This window comes from Suncus etruscus, chromosome 6, assembly GCF_024139225.1.
Source record: "Suncus etruscus isolate mSunEtr1 chromosome 6, mSunEtr1.pri.cur, whole genome shotgun sequence".
Lineage (NCBI taxonomy): Eukaryota > Metazoa > Chordata > Mammalia > Eulipotyphla > Soricidae > Suncus > Suncus etruscus.
The window spans coordinates 41,480,887-41,505,153 of NC_064853.1; the positions used below are offsets into that span (position 1 = coordinate 41,480,887).

Below are 24,267 nucleotides of genomic sequence, written 5' to 3' on the forward strand. Positions count from 1 at the left end.
CTGAGCATTACTGTGTGTGGCCCCAAACCAAGATCATCTCCATTTACTTCCCTCCTTCACATCCCCTCCCACATACTTCATGCCAACTATTAGAGACTTCTACCTTTCAAAGGGATTCAAGTTCCTTGAAGGGAATAAATGGTGAATGAAAAAGTCAGAGTGAGAGGAACAAATACAGAATGTGTGGAATATAAAGAAACATAATAAGAAAAATTAAAATGGTCAATGGTGGGCTGGAAAGATAGGGGCTAAGCCTCCAGCCTTGCAGTCAGCTGACCCTGGTTTGATCCCTAGCACCACACAGGGTCCCCTGAGCACTCCAAAGAGTATCCCCCCTGGGCACAGAATAAGGAGAGTCCCTAATTATAATAATTGTATTATAATATGTTATATTATAATAATTATAATAACTTTGATTTATTTTGGTTTGATATACTTTTGGGAGCACACCCAACAGTACTAGAGAGTCACTCTTAGCTTGGTGCTTAGGGGCTGGGTGCTCCTATCAGTCAGTGCTTAGTGAACCATGCAGTGCCAGAGATTGAATCTGAGTCTCCCATATGCAAAGCATGAGCTCCACAATAGTAAAGTGGATAGAGCACTTGTCTTGCACATGGCTAACCCAAGTTTGATCCACAGTACCTGATGTGGTCCTGAGCTCTGCCAGTAGTAATCCCTAAGGGCAGAGCCAAGAGAACACCTTAAGCACCCCTGGGTGAAGTAACAAACAAGAAGAAAAACAGCAACAACAAAGCATGAATTCCAGTCCTTTGAGCTAACTTCCTGGACCTAATATTAATGATAGTTATTTATATGCATGTTTTTTGTTTTTGTTTTTGTTTTTGTGGTTTTTGGGTCACACCTGGCAGTACTCAGGGGTTATTTCTGGCTCCAGGTTCAGAAATTGCTCCTGGCAGGCACAGGGGACCATATGGGCCGCCGGGATTCGAACCGATGACCTCCTGCATGAAAGGCAAACGCCTTACCTCCATGCTATCTCTCTGGTCCCTTATATGCAGTTTTTATATGAGCTTTTGGATTTGCTATTATTGCTTTCCTTCAGGTTATTACAGGTTGGTTCTATCTCATAATTTAGGAACTCAGCTCAAATGTTTCCTAAAATAAGTTTTCCTTAGCCACAATAACTAAAGGAGCTATCCATACCTTCCAACCTTACTTTTATCCCCTTAACTTGTTTTATTATTCTTCGACCACCGCCATTGAAACTACCTTATTCTTTTTTTTTTTTTTTTTTTGGTTTTTGGTTTTTGGGCCACACCCAACGGTGCTCAGGGGTTACTCCTGGCTCTCTGCTCAGAAATAGCTTCTGGCAGGCACGGGGGACCATATGGGACACCGGGATTCAAACCAACCACCTTAGGTCCTGGATCGGCTGCTTGCAAGGCAAACACCGCAGTGCTATCTCTCTGGGCCCAAAACTACCTTATTCTTATCATATATAATATACCTCCTGTTTCTAAATTCCATGACAACAGAGACCTTGTCTATCTTGTTAAACTCTGCATTTCTGGCAGCTAAAAAAGTATGACACAAAACTAAAGAGATAGTACAGGCTCTTGGTCTTGCATGCAGCTGACCCAGGTTTGATCTGCCCTCCAAGCCCACTAGGGGTGATCTCTGAACAGAGCCAGAAATAAGCCCTAAGCATGTCGCTGTGACTTCAAAAAGAAAAAAAAAAAATACAATAGCAGGAGCTCAGTAAATATTTGTTAAATAAACAACAGTGAAAATAAAGATAAAAATCATTATATAAATCATTTTGAAAACCAATAAGTAGAAGTTAGCTAATAAATCTAAGTTTATAGAAGTGACTACCTAAAATCTATCTTAGCTGAGATTATCTAAGCAGGGGTCTTCAAACTACGGCCCGCGGGCCACATATTGTATTTATTCCCATTTTGTTTCTTCACTTCTAAATAAGATATATGCAGTGTGCATAGAAATTTGTTCATAATTTTTGTTTTTACTATAATCTGGCCTTCCAACAGTCTGAAGGACAGTGAACTAGCCCCCTGTTTAAAAAGTTTGAGGACCCCTGAAAGACTTCTGTTTATACCTCAGAGAACATAATGACTTCATTCCATTTTCTTTCATGATCAGTCATTAATTAAGAGTTCTTAGGTATGGGGTGCGGGCAGAAAGATAGCACAAGATGTGCACTTGGCTGATCTGGCACAGACCTAGGTTCGATTCCCGGCATCCCATGTGGATCCTTGAGCCTTCCAGGAGTAATTTCTGAGAACCACCAGGTGTGGCCCAAAAACCAAAAAACAAGAAGAGAGGGGCTGGAGAGATAGCATGAAGGTAGGGTGTTTGCCTTGTATACAGAAGGAAGGTGGTTTGAATCCTGGCATCCCATATGGTCCCCCAAGCCTGCCAGGAGCGATTTCTGAGCGTAGAGCCAGGAGGAACCCCTGAGCGATACCGCATGTGACCCAAAACCAGAAAAAAAAAAGAGTTCTTAGATTTGGGGTTCAGATTAATTCCCCCTAGTTAGTTCTTAAATTCCAGGTGCTAACCAATGGTTTAGGTTTTAATCCTAGGTATCCTGACCCCCACTGCTAAAATAAAGTACATAAAATCTAAACTTGGTAGATAATCCCCCAACTTCAATGTTCTAAGTCCATCTGGATTCTGTTGATCTGGGTAGAATTTGGGATTCTGTATTTCAAGCAGTGCCTTGTTAATGGCAGTGCTGCTATTCTACTGACCACTGACCACAGTCTGAGGAGTATTGAACTAGACAATAAAGCAGGCAACAGGAGTTTCTATTTAGACATTTTGGCTAGTGTATACCAAACCATTTGGCTATTGTGTAACCTCATCATGATTCTGCATTTGTATTTTACAATAAAATAGCATTAGTGTTCTTTTTTTCATTAAAGGACTTAAAAGACATACTTTAGCATAAAATACAGCAAACCTTAGGGCTAAAACTTTTAAATATTATGTTTTCTGTAAAATACAGTAGTCCTACAGCTCTATTTCTTTTAGTATCCCTAGTTCCAAAGAGCAAAGAAACAAAATTAAAAGGACATGAGTGTATTTGAAATCTCAGCCCTGAAGCTAATTATTAAACAGATAATGCATCAAGTATGGATGTATGTGTATATGGAAAGAATGTATGAAAAATACTTAGCAGATATGTATCAGGCCTACATTTCACAAAATTACCTCATACCTATCAGGATGTCAATCTTTCAAAATTCAAAATAAGGATAAGAGACTTGAAATGATGTAACAGATCTTAGGGGTGAAAGTGATAATACAGTGGGTAGGGTGTTTGCCTTACACACAACCAACCTGAGTTCAATCCCTGGTACCACATCTGATCCCCCATGCCCCCCTTAAATAATGTGAGAGAGAGACAGAGAGAGAGAAAGAGATAACAACCTTAGAATATCAGTCTGAAGGTACAATAACTATTCCCTGGCCCAATCATTCCTTGGTAACCTCACCTCTAGGGGTAGGTAGGTATGCTTTTGTTCCTGACCAACTTGCAGGCAGGGCAAGTGGGGATACTTGAGCTGAAGGTTGTATTTCTGCTTGAAGTACTGTGCTACTGTGCACTCCACGGTTTGTCCACTCTCCAGCTGCAAGGGAAACCTGTTTGAAGTAAGGAAAGGTAGTGTCATGACCTAGTATTCAATTCTACCTCTCAAGACCTACAAACATTGGAAATTCCAACTTCCCGATTTGGTCTCTTTGAGCACTAACACTCAAGGGAAAGCAGGCAACACATTGATCCAAGAAAAAGACAGAGGGGCCGGGCGGTGGCGCTAAAGGTAAGGTGCCTGCCTTGCCTGCGCTAGCCTTGGACGGACTGCGGTTCGATCCCCCGGTGTCCCATATGGTCCCCCAAGCCAGGAGCAACTTCTGAGCACATAGCCAGGAGTAACCCCTGAGTGTTACCGGGTGTGGCCCAAAAACCAAAAAAAAAAAAAAGAAAAAGACAGAAGACTTAACAGCTAACTCAAGGGGCCAGAGAGATAGCATGAAGGTAGGGCATTTGCCTTGTATGCAAAAGGATGGTGTTTCGAATCCCAGCATCCCTTTTGGTGCCCCGTGCCTGCCAGAAGTGACTTCTGAGCAGATAGCCAGAGAGTAACCCCTGAGTGCCACTGGGTGTGGCCCCTCCTCCAAAAAACAAAACAAAACAGCTAACTCAGGACCAAACTTGACTCCTCTCTATTTGTCATGTTAAATCTAAAAGCGTGACACATAGTAGAGTCCCATGGTCCACTACAATCTGAAGAAAAAGAAAAGATGGACAGAGTAGACAAAAGTCAAAGAGCACATGCCTAGTAAGTGTGTGGCCCTGAGTTCAATCTATAGCACAATATTATACCCTCACTGGTCAAAGTACAACCAGGTACAGTCCTGGGGTTTCTGAAAACCACTAGCCCATTTTAGGCCAACTAGCATATCATCACAGGACTAGCACCTATTAAAAATAGAGAAGGTGGGGCCCGGAGAGATAGCACATCGGCGTTTGCCTTGCAAGCAGCCGATCCAGAACCTAAGGTGGTTGGTTCAAATCCCGGTGTCCCATATGGTCCCCCGTGCCTGCCAGGAGCTATTTCTGAGCAGACAGCCAGGAGTAACCCCTGAGCACCGCCGGGTGTGATCCAAAAACAAAAAAACAAAAGCAAAACAAAAACAAAAAAAATAGAGAAGATGGGGGCCGGAGAGATAGCATGGAGGTAAGGCATTTGCCTTTCATGCTAAAGGTCAGTGGTTCCAATCTTGGCATCCCATATAGTCCCCTGTGCCTACTGGGGGCGATTTCTGAGCGTAGAGCCAGGAGTAACCCCTGAGTGCTGCCGGGTGTGACCCAAAAACAAAAACAAAAGAAGAGTGAAATTTCTTTGGGGCCGGCGAGGTGGCGCTAGAGGTAAGGTGTCTGCCTTACAAGTGCTAGCCAAGGAAGGACCACGGTTCCATCCCCGGGCGTCCCATATGGTCCCCCCAAGCCAGGGGCAATTTCTGAGCGCTTAGCCAGGAGTAACCCCTGAGCATCAAACGGGTGTGGCCCGAAAAACCAAAAAAAAAAGAGAAGATGGGGACTGGAGAGATTACATGGAGGTAGGACATTTGCCCTGCATGCAGAAGGATGGTGGTTCAAATCCCAGCATACCATATGGTCCCTTGAGCCTGCCAAGAGCGATTTCTGAGCGTAGAGCCAGGAGTAACCCCTGAGCGCTGCTGGGTGTGACCAACAATAAATAGATAGATAGATAGATAGATAGATAGATAGATAGATAGATAGATAGATAGATAGATAGATAGATAGATAGATAGATAGATGATAGATAGATAGATGATAGATAGATAGATAGATAGATAGATAGATAGATAGATAGATAGATAGATAGATAGATAGATAGATAGATAGATAGATAGATAGATGATAGATAGATAGATAGATAGATAGATAGATAGATAGATAGATAGATAGATAGATAGATAGATAGATAGATAGAAGATGGATATAATTGGTGACAGTTATCCCAGGAAAGCCCAGCTTTCCTTTTCAAGAGGAAGAGTAAATTGAGAAAGATTTTAACATTACAAAGCTGAAACAGGAGTCCAGGAACATGCCTGCTCTAGAATAAAAGCCCAAGAGGTACAGGTAAGAGATCAAGAAGATAAGATAGGGGCCAGAGTAATGGCACAGCCATAGATAGGTGTTTGCCTTGCACCCGGCCAACCTGGGACAGACCTGGGTTCAATCCCCAGCATCCCATATGGTCCCCTGAGCCTGCCAGGAGTGACTTCTGAGTGCAGAGCCAGGAGTAACCCCTGAGCACCGCCAGGTGTGGCCAAAAAAAGAAAGAAAGAAAATAAAGAAGGTAAGATGGTACAGTATCAATCAATCTGGGATGGCCAGAGGAGGAATTTTCAATTCCCTCAGAGATTCATCTTCAAGCATAGGGTGATTAAAGTCTCATTTTCAGGGCAAGAATGGGGGTGAGGAAAGAAGAGGTTGGTGCGAGGTAGTGGTGCAGGGAACGTGTTGAAATATAAGCCCTTTGAGATGACTTAATATCCGTCAACTTACGTTTGATGGCTAGCAGGGCGGCGGGTGACATTACACACTCGGTATTTCCTCTTCATCTGCCCACAGTGGGTCACTTCCACCTTCAAACCTGGGAAACAGTGTGTGGCAGGGTTGGAATGCATCACTTACCTGCCCTGCTTGGCCTCTCCCCTGAACACTGAACATAACCCGAAAGAATTTCCTCTGAAGGATAAAGAAAGTTAACACCTGACAGGGAGAAACTTCATGAACCAAAGAGCTTGCTCTGGAGGCAGGAGAGAGAGCATGGAGTTAAGGCATTGCCTTTCATGCAGAAGGTCATTGGTTCAAATCCCGGCATCCCATATGTTCCCCTGTGCCTGCCAGGAGCAATTTCTGAGCATTGAGCCAGGAGTAACTCCTGAGCACTGCTAGGTATGACCCAAAAACCAAAAACCAAAAACAAAAACAAAGAGCTTGCTCTGTATGTGAGAGGCAGAAGTTCAATCTCTAGCTTCACATGATTCCCCAAGCACTACCAGGAGCAATTCCCAAAGCAACATTAGAAATTCCCTCCCGGGCCCAAAGAGATAGCACAGCGGCGTTTGCCTTGCAAGCAGTCGATCCAGGACCAAAGGTGGTTGGTTCGAATCCCGGTGTCCCATATGGTCCCCCATGCCTGCCAGGAGCTATTTCTGAGCAGACAGCCAGGAGTAACCCCTGAGCATTGCCAGATGTGGCCCAAAAACCAAAAACCAAAAAAAAATAAATAAATAAAATTCCCTCCCAACCCAGCCCACCCAAAAGAACTACTTCTGTTCTCCACACTCCCCAATCCTCACCCTTGATCTCCTTGGTGAAACGCACACGCTGAGAGTCAGTGAGGGGTTTGGGCTGCTCATCTATGTTCCTGATGTCCAGCACCTCACACATGAATTCAATCACTGGCTGTGCCTTATAGAAGGCAGTGGCTGAGACTGTGGGGACAGGGTAAGGAGAAATCAGACAGGGTTCTGCCTTCCAGAATAAACAAAGGCACTGCTCTTTCACACCCTCTTCCTTATAGGGTTTGGGGATGGGAGACAGGTCCCAGGGCTGGGATTAGACTAGGACTGTGGTTGCAGAGCTAGCTGGGAGGGATAAGGCTGAGGGTATGGTCACTGGAATCAGGGTGCCCCTGGCTCCACAGCTCTCCCTACTCACCGTCAATGTTGAGCATCATCTTCCACATGGCAGGGCGCACAGACTGGTGAAAGCCGAACCAGACCTCGCGCCCACCCCCCAGCGGGTGGTAGTAGCCCTCAGGCGGTGAGAAGAAGGAGCGGCCCACAGGGGTGTACCTGGCAGGGACAGGCAGAGAACTGGTCCCTCGGGCACAGGCCCCCACCCTGTGAGGCATCCTGGGCACGGAGGAGCCCTGGCCTGGAAGGCAGGACACCAGGGCTTAATTCCAGCTCTGATTTTTGACTAGTTGTGTGAATGACCTTGTGCAAGTCTCTACCTTTCTCTGCCCTGCTGGGACAGAGACATCTAAAAGGGTCAGGGTCAAGACTTTCAACCATCTAAATGTATATTATATGCACATTTGCCTGACATATCTTAAAGTATCAAAGATGTTTTTACTGATGAACATGTGCTTATTCCCCTCCTCCCACCATAGCAGTTCTGCCACCACTAGTAGCCCAGATACTAACTATATCCAGTACCTCATGGATGCCAGGTGCCTCATGGCCACATCCAGGGCTTGCACAGACTCCAAGGGAACAGGGATCTGGCCACTGACCAGGGCCTCATGCAGCATTCGCCAACTCACAATGGCTAGCCACTTGATGGACACCTTGAAGATTCGATCCTTCCCTTCCCCAGGGATAGTCACCTCAAAGTCAACCTTCAGAAAAGAGATAAGATGAAAAACTAGCAATATTTTCCACAACCCAACAACTCTTACTCTGCCCTAATTATTCCCTATCTGATGGCTTTGCCAACAATCTGCTCCTTACATATGTAGGCACTATAAACAAAGACTTGAGTACATCCAGGGCTAGGGACATAGCTCAAAGGGCCAGACCAATGCCTAGCATGGCAAGACTCCAATTCAATCTGAAATTCCACACAGCTTCCAGGGAACTACAGGGTACAGTGCTTAAGCCGCTACCACCAGTGGAAGACTCTCATCACCCTCAAAACTAATGAATAAATCTACCTTTTAGTCTCCAGTCACCTTGGTTCAATGCTCTGTCCCACTAAAGTTCACCTAGTAGGAAGTTCTCTAGGTCTACTTTAAGTCTTTCCTGTCCATTTGGAAGAAGCAAAGACTTAGAAGCTAAATAAATCTTAAAACCTACCCATCCCTCATTCTAAAAGACTTTCTTATGGGTCGGAGTAATAGTACAGTGGGTAGTGTTTGCCTTGCAAACCTTGGCCAACCCAGGTTTAATTTCTAGCATCCAATATGATCCCCCCATGCCTGCCAGGAGTGATTCCTAAGCACATAGTTTGGATTAACTCCTGAGCACTAGTGATTAGCCCAACCAACCCCCTAAAAAAAAACTTTTCAGAACAAAAGAACTAACTTTTAGACTCCAGATTGGCCTACATAAACTCAATCAAAAATCCCAGACTGCTATATCTCGGGATATGCCTAAATCCCAAACTCACCCGCTCATTTCCAATAGGCAGTGCTGTAACAGTGTAGATATTCTTCTTTCCATCATATACGGGCTTGCGATCACCAAAGATCTGAGGCTTGAAATGCTGAACCATGTATTCCACCACTTCCCTGTAGGGGATAGGAGAGGTCTGTGGAAGCTGAGAGACTACCACTTCAATTTTTTTTGTTTTTGTTTTTGTTTTTGGGCCACACCAGTGACACTCAGGGGTTATCCTGGCTATGCACTCAGAAATCGATCCTGGCTTGGGGGACCATATGGGATGCTGGGGGATCGAACCACAGTTCATCCTAGGCTAGCGCGGGCAAGGCCTTACAGCTTACACCACAGCTCTGGCCCCTACCACTTCAAATTTATGGAGGTATTCCAAAGTCCAGAAAATGATCAATCAACTACAATCTCTCTGAACACCTATTATAATCCCCCTTATTTATTTGGTTTTCGGATAAGATACAATAGTACTCAGGGCTGGGCTGGAAAGATAGCATGGAGATAGGGTGTTTGTCTTGCATGCACAAGGATGGTGGTTCAAATCCTGGCATCCCATATGATGCCCTGAGCCTGCCAGGAGTGATTTCTGAGCATAGAACCAGGAGTAACCCCTGAGTGCTTCCAGGTATGACCCCAAAATAAAAAAAAAAAAAAAAAAAAAAAAAAAAACAAATAGTACTAAGAGTTTATTCCTGGCTTTGTGCTCAGGAATTACTCCTAATGGAAATCAGGGTACCATATAAGGTATCAGGGATTAAACCCAAGTCAGCCACATACAAAGCAAACAACCTAACCATTGTACCCCCACTCCAGTACCATATAATCTCATCTATTTGATGGCAATACCTCTCATTCATTGAAAAAATATATACAAAATGCAGATACTGGGGCTAAAGATAGCACAGTAGGTAAGCTGCTTGACTTACACTTATTCAGACCAGGTTTGTTCCTGGATATCCCATATGGTTCCCTGAATTTACCTGGGGTAATTTACCTGAGTATAAAGCCAGGAATAAGGCTTGAGCACCATTTCACCCAGCAGGAAGTTCTTTAGGATTACATTAAATTTAATCTATTTGGAATAGGAAATGGCCCAAAACACAAAAATACAAGTAAGGGGCTGAAGAGATAGCCTGGAGGTAGGGCATTTGCCTTGCATGCAGAAGGATGGTGGTTCAAATTCCAGCATCCCATATGGTCCCCCGAGCCTGCCTGGAGCAATTTCTGAGCATAGAGCCAGGAGTAACCCCTGAGCGCTGTCGAGTATGACCCAAAAACCAAAACAAGAGAAAAAAAAAGAGACAAAAATAGGGGCCGGGCGGTGGCACTAGAGGTAAGGTGCCTGCCTTGCCTGCGCTAGCCTAGGACGGACCGCAGTTCGATCCCCCGGCATCCCATATGGTCCCCCAAGCCAGGAGCGACTTCTGAGCGCATAGCCAGGAGTAACCCCTGAGCGTCACCGGTGTGGCCCAAAAACAAAAAAAAAAAAAAAAAAAAAAAGAGACAAAAATACAAGTAAATTAAATGCAACTTCAGGGTTCAGAGAGACAGTATAGTAGCTAGGGCACTTGGCTTGCACATAGACAACCAAGGTTCAATCTCCAGCACTGTATCTGGTCCTGAGCCTGCCAGGAATAACTCCTGAGCACAGAACCAGGGGTAAACTCTAAGTACTGGCAGTGTGACCCAATAGTTAAAAATAATAGGGGCCGGAGAGATAGCATGGAGGTAAGGCGTTTGCCTTTCATGCAGGAGGTCATCGGTTCGAATCCCGGCGCCCCATATGGTCCCCTGTGCCTGCCAGGAGCAATTTCTGAGCCTGGAGCCAGGAATAACCCCTGAGCACTGCCAGGTGTGACCCAAAAACCAAAAATAAAAAATAAAAAAAAATAAAAAAAAATAAAAATAAGATTCAGATTCAGTATATATAAATCAAAGCCCAACATACCCCGGTGATGCCCTTGTTCTCCTATCAACAAGGCTCTAAAAGAACATAAAAGAGTAGATATGAATGTTTTCTGAGCAGAAGGAGGCTGAAGGAAGAAGGGCTTCATCTCCGGATCTTCCCAGAGAAAGGAACAGAATCCATGCTACATCAATACCCAAAATCGTAAACAAAAATGACAGATGGGAAAGAATCTAAATTGAAGTAGGATAAACTATGGGAAATAAACCTCATCTCAGGCCAAAGAGATAGCACAGTGGTTTGCGTTACACTTGGCTGACTCAGGACAAACCTGGTTTTGTTTTTTTTGTTTTTTTTTTTTTGTTTGTTTTTTTGTTTTTTTGGTTTTTGGGCCACACCCAGCAGCGCTCAGGGGTTACTCCTGGCTGTCTGCTCAGAAATAGCTCCTGGCAGGCACAGGGGACCATATGGGACACCGAACCAACCACCTTTGGTCCTGGTTCGGCTACTTGCAAGGCAAACACCGCTGTGCTATCTCTCCGGGCCCAACAAACCTGGTTTTGATTCCCAGCATCCCATATGGTACCCCAAATCAGGAGCAATTTCTGAGCACATAGCCAGTAGTAAACCAAGTGTCACCAACCATGACCCAAAAGCAAACAAAACTCATCTCTCCATCAGTTTGAAATCTTAACCTCTCCTCTTCTCTAAAATTACAATGTCCCTTGATCCTCCAAAAATTTCAACAACCTCTTTTCCTTCTAAACCAAGCCTTTTAAATATTGATAAAACAACTAAAAATGTATACTGATAGTACCTGTAAATATATAGTCTGAATCCCACTAAGGATCAATGCTGCTAAGAAATTCTTTCCTTGTCCCTGGATCGTTTTCACCTCTCGCAAGACGTGTGAGGGTTATCTCAGAGAAACAGTAGAGCAGATAAGGCTCTTTATCTTGCATGCAGCCAACCCAGGTTCAATCCCTAACACAGCATATGGTATACCCCAAGCCCTGCCAGAAATAAGCCCTAAGTACAGAACTAGAACTATGTAAGGAGCAAAGAGACAGTAAAGGTAAGGCGCTTGTTTTGAACACAGTGGACCCAGTTTTGATCCCAAGCACCATATATAGACTATGTGAAGCCCTCTTCACTATATATTCTTTGTTGTTGTTTTTGGTTTTTGTGTCACACCTGGCAGTGCTCAGGGGTTGCTCCTGGCAGGCACAGGAGACCATAAGGATGATGGGATTAGAACCATTGTCCCTCCTGGATAGGCTGCTTGCAAGGCAAACACCCTACCACTGAGCTATCTATCCAGCCCCCCTCTTCACTATATTTACTTCCAGAATGACCCCTCTGCTATCATAAGTGACATTGAATAACTTGAAAACAGTAGAACACAGGGCAAGAGTGATAGGACGAGTAGGGCACTTGCCTTGCATGCAGGCAATCTGGGTTTAATCTCTGGCATATATGATCACCCAGGTCTGCCAGGAATGATCCCTGAGCACCACCAGGAGTATTCCAAAAGATAAAAAAAAAGAACAACAAAAACAAACAAACAAAAAATAAAATCCTGCATTCAAGATTTACTTCTGGCAGTGCTAAGGAGACCATAGGGGATGCTAGAGATTGAACCTGTGTCAGCCATGAGCAAAACAACTACCCTACTCACTGTACTATCTTTCCAACCTCTTAATATACATTCTTTTATTTATTAAATACCAAAGATAGGGACAGCAGCTGATCTGAGTTTGGTTCCCCAGAACCCCATAAGATTCCATAAGGGATCACTGGGAGTGATCCCTGAGTATAGTCAGAAGTAAGGTAAACCCTGAGTATAGGTGGGTATAACCCAAACAAACAAATAAACAAACCAAAACCAAAACAAAACAAACCCCCAAGATTTTAAAAAAAAAATCCAAAACATCACTCTAGTAGATACGGAGGAAAGGCATTCTATACCCTACTGATGAGAATATAGGTTGGCATGACTTACTTCAAAAAAAAAGGCAATATTTCAAAGTATTTACATTGTTTTTTTTTCCCTAAAGATGCTCAGTACTTAGTGGACCATGACTGTGCCAGGACTGACTCCTGGCTCTTTACTCAGGAATCATTTCTGGAAGAACTGGGGGCCATACATAGACAGTGCTGGTGATTGAGCAGTTTGGCCATGTTCAAGGCAAATAGCATACCCACTATACTATCTTTCCAGACACTAATAGGATTTTGAAGTATTGTGCCAGCAATTCCACTCTATGATAAACACAATTTAACTGCAAAATTATATCTACATTTAATAATATTTAGTATAGTTTCGATTTGTAACGAAAAATGTTTTGTTTGCTTGTTTTTGAGTCACATCTGTCAGTGGTCGGGGCTTACTCCTGGCTCTGCTCATGGATCTCTTCTGATGATGCTCATCATATGTGCTGCTGGGAATCGAACTCTGTTCAAATGTAAGCAAGGCAAGTGCCTTACCCACTGTACCATCTCTCCAGTCCTGTAGAACAATTTCATACTTAACAAGTTTATAAAATATATAATTACAGGGGCTGGAGTGATAACACAGTGATAGGGCATTTGCCTCGCAAGTGACAAACATATATATATATGTAAAAAAACAAGTTTATAAATATTACATTTATTCAATTAACAACTTTTGGAACTATGTAGAAGAATGAGCAACTATGTATGTAATATCCATAAATAATAATATTATTTTCTAGGGGCCGGAAATATAGCACAGCGGTAGGGCATTTGCCTTGCAAACAGCTGACCCTGGACCAAGGGTGGTTTGAATCCCAGCATCCCATATGGTCCCCCGTGCCTGCCAAGAGCAATTTCTGAGCAGAGAGCCAGGAGTAATCCCTGAGCACTGCTGGGTGTGTCTCAAAAAACGAAAACAAAAACAAAATATTATTTTCTAAATAAATTAGTGACAAGTTGCAATAATGTGCAAGGTACACACAATTTTATTCCTTGTGCATTTAATAAAATGTGCTTTAGACATATATTCTTATATACATATGGGGCCAGAGTGATAATGTAGGAAGACCAATTGCCTTCCATATAGCCAACCTATTTAATCCTCAGCATTTTATATATTCCCCCACAAGGAATGCCACCGGGAGTAATTCCTTAGTGCAGAGTCAGGAGTAAGCCTTGAGCATTGCCATGTGTGGCCCAAATACAAACAGGTACTGGAGAGATAGCACAGCAGGAGGGTGTTTGCCTGGCACACCAGAATGGATGGTGGTTCGAATCCCGAATCCTGGCATTCTATATGGCCTCCCGTGCCTGCCAGGAGTGATTTCTGAGCGCAGAGCCAGAAGTAACCCTGAGCACACCAGATGTAACCCAAAAACAAAAACAAAAACCTGGAGCAAGAAAGATAACCATGAGAATTATGGGGAAAGGTATCAGAGTTAACAGGAGATTTTTCTTCATGTCTTCACTGCTATTCTTTTTAGATTTTTTAATTAGTTTACAATAATAATAGTACTTTTTTTTTTAACAAACACTGCTTCTACTCTCAAAGATTAATCCAACCACTTCTGCTTTAGCATGGACATTCTATACAGTCCTCTCATCTGTATTCTGTACAATTCAACTCCACTATGAGCATACCCATTCTTTTTCATTTGTTTGTTTTTTGGCAACATCTGGCTATATTCAGGGCTCACTCTTGGCTCTGCAGCTCAGAGATTACTCCTGATGACTTAGGGAAAATGTGTGAGTTGCCAGAAATCTATCTTGGGTCAGTTGCATTCAAGGCAAGTGCCCAACGATCTCTCTGGATCCTCCATATTTAACTGTTCAACTCATTCAACAAATATATTTTGTGGGGGCCGGAGAGATAGCATGGAGGTAAGGCATTTGCCTTTCATGCAGTAGGTCATCGGTTTGAATCCCGGCGCCCCATATGGTCTCCCGTGCCTGCCAGGAGCAATTTCTGAGCCTGGAGCCAGGAATAACCCCTGAGCACTGCCGGGTGTGACCCAAAAACCACAAAAAAAAAAAAAAAAAAAAATTTTTTTGCAAATGTGGTCTTTGGGCCACACCTGGTGTTTGTTAAGTACCATACTTGTCTCTAAAATCCTTTCTGTCCAATATATTCCTTTTCTCTTCTGAAAAGTCCTTGTATAAAATCCCCAAACTTTACCTTTTATATAAAAAATGTTATTTGCTCTCACTATCCTTAGATGTATCACTCTCTAATTTTTTTGTTTTGTTTTTTGTTTTTTTGTTTTTGGGTCACACCCGGCAACGCTCAGGGGTTACTCCTGGCTCTACGCTCAGAAATCGCCACTGGCAGGCACAGGGGACCATATAGTATGCCAGGATTCGAACCACCGTCCCTCTACATGGAAGGCAAACGCCTTACCTCCATGCTATCTCTTTCTTTTTTTTTTTTTTTTTTTTTTTGGTTTTTGGGCCACACCCTGTGACGCTCAGGGGTTACTCCTGGCTATGCGCTCAGAAGTTGCTCCTGGCTTCTTGGGGGACCATATGGGACGCCGGGGGATCGAACCGCGGTCCATCCTAGGCTAGCGCAGGCAAGGCAGGCACCTTACCTCCAGCGCCACCGCCCGGCCCCCTCCATGCTATCTCACCGGTCCCATTTTCTAATTTGTATTCACTCAGTTCACTGTAGTTAGATTATACTAGCCCAACTCTACTAAAACTACTCTGGCAAAAGATATCAAATATTATCTAAAAGATAAATGTAATGACACTTTTCAACATGTACTATTCCTGGAATCTTGTCTTTTAATTTACATAACTTGGCGATACCCTCTGTGTTAAGTTGCTTTCTGACTTCCTCTCAGGATCCTCTCTCAAGATTCTGAGAGTCACTAATGAGGACTTCCGAACTTGGTGACCAAGACACCCATCACTTACCGGTTAACTCTGCGAGGACACTTATCCGGCTTGATATCCACTTCGTAGTGGTAGACGTCAATCTTAGGGATGTCCACCTCAAAGTAATTGGCCAGGAGTTTGATTGGTTTTCCCACAGTGCCAATGCCAGGCCGGCGAGGTGCCTGGAACACTTGCTGCAGGGGGGGCAGGTAGGTGCCCGCAGCTGTAATATAAAAAATCTGCTTACTATGTTGATCAGTAAAGGAAAAAGCCTCTCTATATAGGAGCAGGAAAGCATTGGGGAAACCTTTTTTGCTGTCTATTCAATCCAAATTAAGAGTTCTACTGGTAGGAGCCAGAGAGATAGCATGGAGGTCAGGCATTTGCCTTGCATACAGAAGGACAGTGGTTCGAATCCCGGCATCCCATATGGTCCCCTGAGCCTGCCTAGGCCGATTTTTGAGTGTAGAACCAGGAGTAGCCCCTGAGCGCTGCCAGGTATGACCCAAAAACAAACAAACAAAAAAAAGCTCCACTGGCTCAGATATCCCAAGCTCAATTAAAAAAGTTTTTTTTCAGGGTCATAAAGAAAGTATAGCAAGGGGCTGGAGAGATAGCATGGAGGTAAGGCATTTGCCTTGCATGCAGAAGGTTGTTGGTTTGAATCCTGGCATCCCATATGGTCCCCGGAGCCTACCAGGAGCGATTTCTGAGCATAGAGCTAGGAGTAACCCCTGAGTGCTGCTGGGTGTGACCCAAAAACAAAAAAAAACAAACAAACAAACAAACAAAATATATATATATATATATATATATATGTAGTATAGCAGATAAGGCACTTGCCTTACATGCAGCTAATATGGATTCAAATCCCAAGCATCCCACATGGTCCACAAAGCACCACCAGGAGGAATCCATGAGCACTGCTAAGAGTGGCCCCAATCCCTTTCTCCCAAATAAACCTCTCTCCAGTTAGAAAATTACACTTTTAGGGGCCAGCGAGGTGGCGCTAGAGGTAAGGTGTCTGCCTTGCAAGCGTTAGCCAAGGATCAGGTCCCCGGTTAGATCCCCCAGTGTCCCATATGGTCCCCCCAAGCCAGGGGCAACGTCTGAGCGCTTAGCCAGGAGTAACCCCTGAGCATCAAACGGGTGTGGCCAAAAAAACAAAAAACAAAACAAAACAAAAAAAAAAGAAAAGAAAATTACACTTTTATCTATCTTAAATTCATCAAGTAAATACACACTTGTGTTATCTATCTTAAACTTAATGATTTTAAATTACCTATCTTAAATTCATCAAATAAATACATTCAACATGTTAAGTGGAGGAGCTAGCTATGTCCCCAATAACAAAACTCTTCAATGACGATGAGGTTAAGACACCTGCATCTGGCCCGGAGAGATAGCGCAGCGGCGTTTGCCTTGCAAGCAGCCGATCCAGGACCAAAGGTGGTTGGTTCGAATCCCAGTGTCCCACATGGTCCCCTGTGTCTGCCAGGAGCTATTTCTGAGCAGACAGCCAGGAGTAACCCCTGAGCACTGCCGGGTGTGGCCCAAAAACCAAAAAAAAAAAAAAAAAAGACACCTGCATCCACCAAAAACAAAAACAGGAGGAACACTGCCTGTTTCACATGTTTGAGGTTCTGATTTCAATTCCTTGAGTTTGATACTTTCCCTCCAAAACTATGGAAATAGTCGGAGAAATAGTGTAGTGGGTAGGCACTTGTCTTCCATGTGGATGACCTGAGTTGGACCCCTGACATCCCCTAGAGTCCCAAGCACCACTGGAGCAATTTCTTTTGGGGGAGGGAGTGAATTAAACCACACCCAGCAGCACTGAGGGGTCAATCTGGCTCTATGCTCAAAAATCTCTCCTGGCAGGCTGGAGGACCATATGGAATGCAAGGGATTGAACTGGTTCCATCCTGGGTCGGTCACATGCAAGGCAAATGCCCTACAGTGTGCTCAGGTCCCAAATTCCTAAGTGCAGAGATAGAAGTAGCAACCTCAGAAGATCAGCAGGTGAGGTGTGCCTTGCCCACCCACCAAGAACAAAACAAAAATATGGGGATGGGGAGAAATAAAAGGCTAACAGAATACAGTTTTGAGAATTAAGAAAAAGGCTAAAGTATAAAGTAGGAAAGTGATAAAGAACTCAGAACAGTGTATCACAGCAGAGGGCTTGAACTGTTGCCAATGAAGAAGCAAAGGTTGGAATTAGGTACAAGGCAAAAAGATTACAACTGGGAGGTTAGGAACGAGATACAATTGCAACTGGGGAAGAAAAATGCTAGAAAATGAAGACAAAATACATTTAGAGGCTGCAGCAAAGGTTACAATAAAAGACTTGGGACAGAGTGTAACAATTAAAACACTGGAGAAAAGGAATTAAAACTGGTTCCATAAAAGAGAATACAAGAATTTCTCCTCTGCTTCTTTGCCTTCAAACTAGAAGAGGCCCTTGAGGGCCAGTTTCCACAACTTTCTCCTTTCTTACCACCAACCAGATTATTGTTCCTGTTTAGAACAATTTTCTAGCTTGAGGGAAAAGGGAAACAAAAAGGAAACTGTCTAAAAGAAGTCTTTGTCCATGCTGCTATTGTCCAAGAGGACTAGTCCAGGTGGGAGGAGGAAAGGGATAAAACAGCCCAGAAAGGTCCCATCATCAGAGCTGTTTTTACTGTCTGCAGGGTTGTTTTTCTTTTTTTTTTGGAGGGGGGGGGGAATGAAACATAACTAGAGCTGGGGGGTCAGGAAGAGGTCAAAACCATTCATGGGAGGAGCATGCCTCCCAGAGCTACACTGCTCAGACTTCTAACCACCTCTCAAGCCCAGCCCCACTCCAAAGACTAGAAAAGGCAGCCCGGAATTGGGGGAATGGCTTTCAGGATTGTGCTACATGACAAAGTCAAAGCCTAACTCCTGGGACCTGACCACCTACCCTACAGCTAACCCACACAAAGGGTGACAGATAATGCACACAGCAATAAACACACGCACACACATATAGTCAGGCACATTCCTAGATTAGAAACTCAAATACACACTAAGATCTAGACAGTTTGCCATTTTAGTCAGAGCCTTCACTGCCCTTGATTGTGACTTCTGCATAGGTCACTGCTAAATTCTCCAGCGCCTGGTACCCAGAAAGTGTTCAATAAATAGATATTGAATGAATGGATCCATAGACACAACATGAAGTATACACAGCACACAAATACCTACAAATCGCCCAGAAACCATTATAAACCATGCACAAGACAAATAAGCATTTGGAGGATGCAATTAGTAAGAGATAGACTTTCCCTCCCTAAACTCTCACGTTTCATTCACTTTAGTCTCCCAGTCTGAGTAACTGTTAGGGGGAGCTTGGGAGAAAGATACCTCCTAGAATTAGTAGCTCATTAGAAAAGTGAGGTGTCCCTAAAAATAAGGGCATAACTCCTTTAGCCTTAGCCATCTCCACTCCAAGGAGGCTTAGAGAAACAGAAAGACATCCCCCTTTCCCCTTTATCAACTAACTAGAGAAGGTAGAAGTAAAAGAGAACATCTCTAACATCAAATTCCCCCTCCAAGCCTTACAGCTGTACAGTCTCTCCCCCTCTTACCCCACCCAGCCCCCCAGCTTTTAGTCTGAGAAAGGGAGACACTTCCCTTCAGACCCAGACAAGGGACAGACGGCCACTTTGTGATGCAGATGAGGGCCCCAGCACAGAGGACAAAGCTTGGGCCTTGGGGGGAAAGAGGCGGGGCCCTTCCCTGCAGACAAAAGCCAGGAAGGAGGGGCCCTGAAAAGGACACTCCCCCTCCCCCATCTCCGGCCAGCACCAAGAAGGAAAAGTAACAGAGCTGAAAGGCCTGGCTCAGAGACCCCTTCCCAGCAGTTCCAAGGCCAGCATACCTTCCAAAGAATCAGATGGCCTTTTCAAAAGAAAAACTCAAGGCTGGGTAAGCAAAGGCTAAGAGGCCAAGCTCTCCTTAAAGAATTTGTCCACACGTAAGTACACAAAAATTAGCAATACCCACATATGTAACCGATTCTACCCATAGAATGTCAATTAAATTAATAAATATGTGCTCTGTGTCAGAACCTAAGCATTCACTAGTTCCAAGGATAAAAAACGGCACTGCCTATACCTTCAGGGAGCTCCCCACACAGAAAGTACTAAGAAAAACTTGAACAGACCAGCAAAAATGCAGTGAGATTAGCCACAATACCTTAGTTTCGTGAGCTGTGTCCTCCAACTTCCAAGGGAATGAACTAGATATAGTTTCTTCACTCAAAGATTCCAGAATATTGGAGCCGGAGTGATAGTAAAGTGAGAAGGGCCCTTGCCTTAAATGCGACCAACCCTGGGTTTGACGGCCAGCACCCTCTATGGTGTCTTGAGCCAGCCAAAAGTAATGCCTGGGCATAGAGCCAGAAGTAAGCTCTGAGCACTGCCAGGTGTGGCCCCCAAACCAACCAACCAGCCAAAGATTCCATAATGCATTTTAGTTACCCCTATAATAAGGCAAAATTTGTCCCACTAACCTACAACAAAATTTCCAATTTGCATTATTTCAGAAACCATTTTTCTGAATAAGATCATTAGTCATCTGGTAAGGGTACCAGCTCCCAGCCATCAATCTGGACCTCTCTGACCTTCCCCTAACCCATAGGTCTAAAAAACAAGAGTTCCCAAAATGTTGAGAAGACTCTACAGAAAGGAAGTAGTTTTCTGAAGTTAGCTGCTCCCTGTACCACACCCCAGGACCTATCCAACCTCTACAGGGCTGTTTTGTTTGGGAGAAAGTAGTCACTAAGTCACTGAACATCACTGAATGGATGACTGAAAGTGAACTGACAAAAGCTATGTCCTTTCAGAAGGTTAGATCTGGCATAAAGATAATTTCTTCCACCAAAATAATAATAAAATTAATGTCTTCAATGGAAGCTTTATTGCCACCCCCAGATAAAATGGAAGTATTAGGGGGCAGAGTGATAACACAATGGTGGGGCCTTTACCTTGCTCTTGGTCAACTAAGGACCAATCTAGGTTCAATCCCTGGTGTCCCATATGGTCCCCCAAACCTGCCAGGAGCGATTTCTGAGTACATAGCAAGAAGTAACTCCTGAGCGCCACTGGTTGTGACCAAAAAAAACAAAAAACAAAACAAAAAAAAGTATTAGTGAGCCATGACCTCAAGGACACCCAGATACAAACTGCAAATCCCTCCACCAAAGGGTCAGATCCAAGGCAGGAATTGTCATCCGTTGCCCATTCTGGGGCAGCGCTTTACTCTTCTTGGCTAATCCTAACTTGATTTCACCTTATTGCCTTTTCTCCTGATTGCCTATGAAGGAGATGTTATCTATCACTTGGAACTCATCAGCATGATGCCTCTAACTACCCCATTACCCAAATAACTTGATGGTAAGGAATGTTTACTTTACAGCAAGCTTCGTTCTTACAGACATGGTCAAGAGAGTTTCTGAGATAAGGAACTCAGATAAGACTGTGAAGACAAAGATACGTAGTGCAGGACAGATACGGGCAGCCAAGAAAAGTGTTAAACCATAAAAAGATTAGGCTACTGCCACAAGGGACATTTCAGATGTCCAAAGTCATTATCCTCAGATTAAAACATCCTATTGCTACTTAGCATGGAGCCAGAAAAGCACAAACCTGGCCGACAACTCCTTCCTTGTAACCTGGCCAGAGCCTTGGTCTTTCAGAAACCAACACCTTTTCTAAGGCCTATCTATATCTTCTGAGGGTCACAGGCCTGCACCCCCAGAACAGTCTTTACCTATGTCTTTCCTATATCCAGTAGCATTAGGCACTTCGAGGCCAATATGGACTGAGGGATTTCAGGGTCTACAAGATGAGGATTGGAGGACATTTCCATTTGCACCCTGGGAGCAGAACCTTAAGAGAGAAGGCATCCAAACCAAACGGGGGGCACCAGGGGGCTACAGAATTCAGGCAGCCACGCCCCCACCACACCGGGCGGCCTTACCAGCTGCTACCTCCGCGCATGCTCACCCCAGTGCCTCCTTCTCCAGCTCCCCAAACTCAAGGGGGGGGAAATCCCAGGCTGGATCCCCACCCACCGCCCCCTGACCCTCGCCCCCAGCAGGCCGCGTCAGGCCCGGCTAGGGCGGAGCTCACAGCGAGCCCAGCTCGGGCGCCTTCTCCCAAGAGACATTAACCCAGCCCAGCCCGTCTGGAGCCCCCCGCCCTAGCATGCGGCATCTCGGGGCCCATCTGGGTCGACCCCCTCTTCTCCAGGACACCTGGAGCCCGCCCCCTGCCACCTGCCGGGCCTCTCCCCAGGCCTCCCCGAGTCTCCCAGAGCCCTTCCGGGCCTTGTAGCAAATTACTTTCCACCCCGAAGATTGCATGCATCCCTCTCGGGACAAACAACCCCATCTCAGGGATCCCCTTTACACGATTTCCACCCACCCCCCAAAAAATTTGCATGCAACCCTCTCCAAACTGGGCCCTCCATCCCCCTGAGAGTCCCTCTGTCTCTCTCTCCCTGACTCAGGAGTCCATCCCATCTTCGGAAGCCCCCTTTTTTTCATGCAAGATTGTGGAGCATGCACAAGCACCCCACATTTCCCTCCTTGCCCCCCGAGATGCTAGAGGGGCCCCTTACCTGCTCCCGAGGGTCCCGCTTCCATCCCATATACCCGTGTGGAGATCAGGCGGCCCGGAGACTAGTGGAGTCCAAGCGTGAGGGGCCTATGCACCCCGCACACTAGCTGCTTGGGGTCGGGCCGGGCTCGGCTCCCCCCGAAGCCCGGCCGTGAGCGCCGCCGCCCCCGCAGCCGCCGTTGTCGTCGCCGCCGCCGCCGCCGCCAAGCCTGCAGCAAGCAAGCAGCAGCTCCCCCAGCAAGCAGCGCCCGGCCAGACGCCAGTGCGCAGGCGCGGCCGCCGGGCCCAGGGGGCGGACGGGAACGAGTCGAGCCGGGGCGCTCCGACGGCAACAAAGGCCAATGGAGAGGGGCGGGGGCAGCAGGGACTCGGTGGCAGCGCCCCCTAGCGGTCAGCAGGCGCCCTGCAGCCAGCGGGAGGACTCGACAGCGGCCCAGGCGGAACCGCGCAGGGGAATGAAGTGTGGCGGAGTGAGGCAAAGGGACACCCCACTTCACATCCTCCTCTAGCCCAGAAGGGGTGTCTTTTCTTTTCCTCCTCCCAGACAGGTTTCCCCCCCTCCCTGAACCTTTCACACAGCTTTCCAGTTTCGTGCACAGAGATGCGTGCACATTGCTGGAGACCCCTCTGCATCTCAGTCCCTCCCTGCAACCTTCCAAGGGCCTCATCCCACCCGAGCCCCGACGACTCCTCACCTCTGTCACCGGGAATCCTCATCGCTCCAGCGCTCGACTGCAATGCAAAGCGAAGGGCCTCCGCGAAGCTCTCTTTGCACCCGTCGCCACGGGACTCACTGTCGCCACCCTCTCCCAGTCGAAGGCTGGGCACTGAGAACCCAGATAAGGAAGATCCTCCCTTGCCCTAGAAGATAGCAGGCCTTGGCAGAAGCTCTCGATCTTTGGGAGCTGGAAATCACAGACCTCCCCACTTTGTCCTCTCCAGTTCAGGCCACAACTCAATCCCTGTGGCAATAAAAGATTCCTGGTGGGACTGGAGAGATAGGGTGTTTGCCTTCCATGTGTTAGACCCATATGTTATCTGGGGCACCTGCAAGGGTAATTCTTGAGTGAAGTCAGGTGTGCACCCCTACACACATTAAAAAAAATGTTTTTTTTAAAAAGACGCCATGGAGTTTGGGCAAAGTGGAGTTTGTTCAAAGGTTGGAGCATGCCTTTCATGGACCCGACCCTGATCATTCCCCTAGCACTTGCTCATCCCTATAAGCCCTAGGGTAGCCCTTGTAGTCCCCAGCACCACGCCAGAACCACCAATGGCTCTCCCAAAACCACATCCTTGGCTTCAGTGAGCTGCGGACCTGGTTGGTTGAAAAATGCTTGCTTGCCAGGAGTTGACTCAAGCCCCTGAGCCCATTTGAGAGAACTGCCCCACCACCCACACAGTTTTGAAATGTTATAGGTATTTCCCATTTTTATGTCAAGCATCTGACATCGTGCCTTTTCTTTCTTTATGTATGTTCTATGAGAACGCATTTTCTTTTTTTTTTCTTTTCATTTTTTTTTGGGGGGGGTCACACTCGGCAGTGCTCAGGAGTTACTCCTGGCTCTACGCTCAGAAATCGCTCCTGGCAGGCTCGGGGGACCAAATGGGATGCCGGGATTCGAACCACAGTCCTTCTGCATGCAAGGCAAACGACCTACCTCCATGCTATTTCTCTGTCCTGAGAGGACACATTTTCTAAAGTTTCCTTTCATTTAAATTATTTTGAATTTTAAGGCCCCTTCTTGCTTTAGCCCTTTAAATAACATTGTTTACCTTTGTTTCAAACCTATCTTTTGGGGCTGGAGCAATAGTACAAGAGTGCAGCCTACTAGGTTTGATCCTGGGATTCCCTATGGTCTCCTTGACCCTCCAGGAGTGATTCCTGAGTGTAAAGCCAGGACTCCTGAGCATTGCTTGGTGTGTGGCAAAACAAACAGCAGACAAAACAAACAAACAAACAAACTAGTTCTCATTCTACTCTTCCACTTCTCCCTTTAAGGTTTCATCCATTCTGTGGCTTAACTATTCTTCCAAGTAACTTATTTCCAGTTGTGTCCAGGCTCACAGTTCCAGGCATCTGCTGGACAGCTCCATTTGAACATCCTACCAGCTATTTAAATTTACAATTCCTCAAGTTAGATGTTA

The 24,267-nt window shown here is 45.4% G+C and overlaps 1 protein-coding gene across 3 annotated transcripts in view; it reads right to left on the minus strand.

The window, feature by feature from the left end:
- The window catches only part of LOC126011027 (protein argonaute-1), a 53,500-nt gene extending 31,164 nt beyond the window's left edge, over positions 1-22,336 (minus strand). For 2 of the 3 annotated variants that reach the window (XM_049774681.1, XM_049774680.1), the window contains exons 1-8: positions 22,124-22,335; positions 15,518-15,701; positions 8,699-8,819; positions 7,747-7,928; positions 7,244-7,380; positions 6,883-7,017; positions 6,083-6,170; positions 3,480-3,627 (exon numbers count right to left, since the gene is read on the minus strand). In XM_049774681.1, the coding sequence (XP_049630638.1) occupies positions 3,480-3,627; positions 6,083-6,170; positions 6,883-7,017; positions 7,244-7,380; positions 7,747-7,928; positions 8,699-8,819; positions 15,518-15,701; positions 22,124-22,148 (1,020 nt within the window). In that variant the 5' untranslated portion in view covers positions 22,149-22,335. Of the gene's footprint in view, positions 1-3,479; positions 3,628-6,082; positions 6,171-6,882; positions 7,018-7,243; positions 7,381-7,746; positions 7,929-8,698; positions 8,820-15,517; positions 15,702-22,123 lie in introns of all 3 variants that reach the window. The other variant, XM_049774679.1, reaches the window with a different exon arrangement.
- Positions 22,337-24,267: the final 1,931 nt, after the last annotated feature.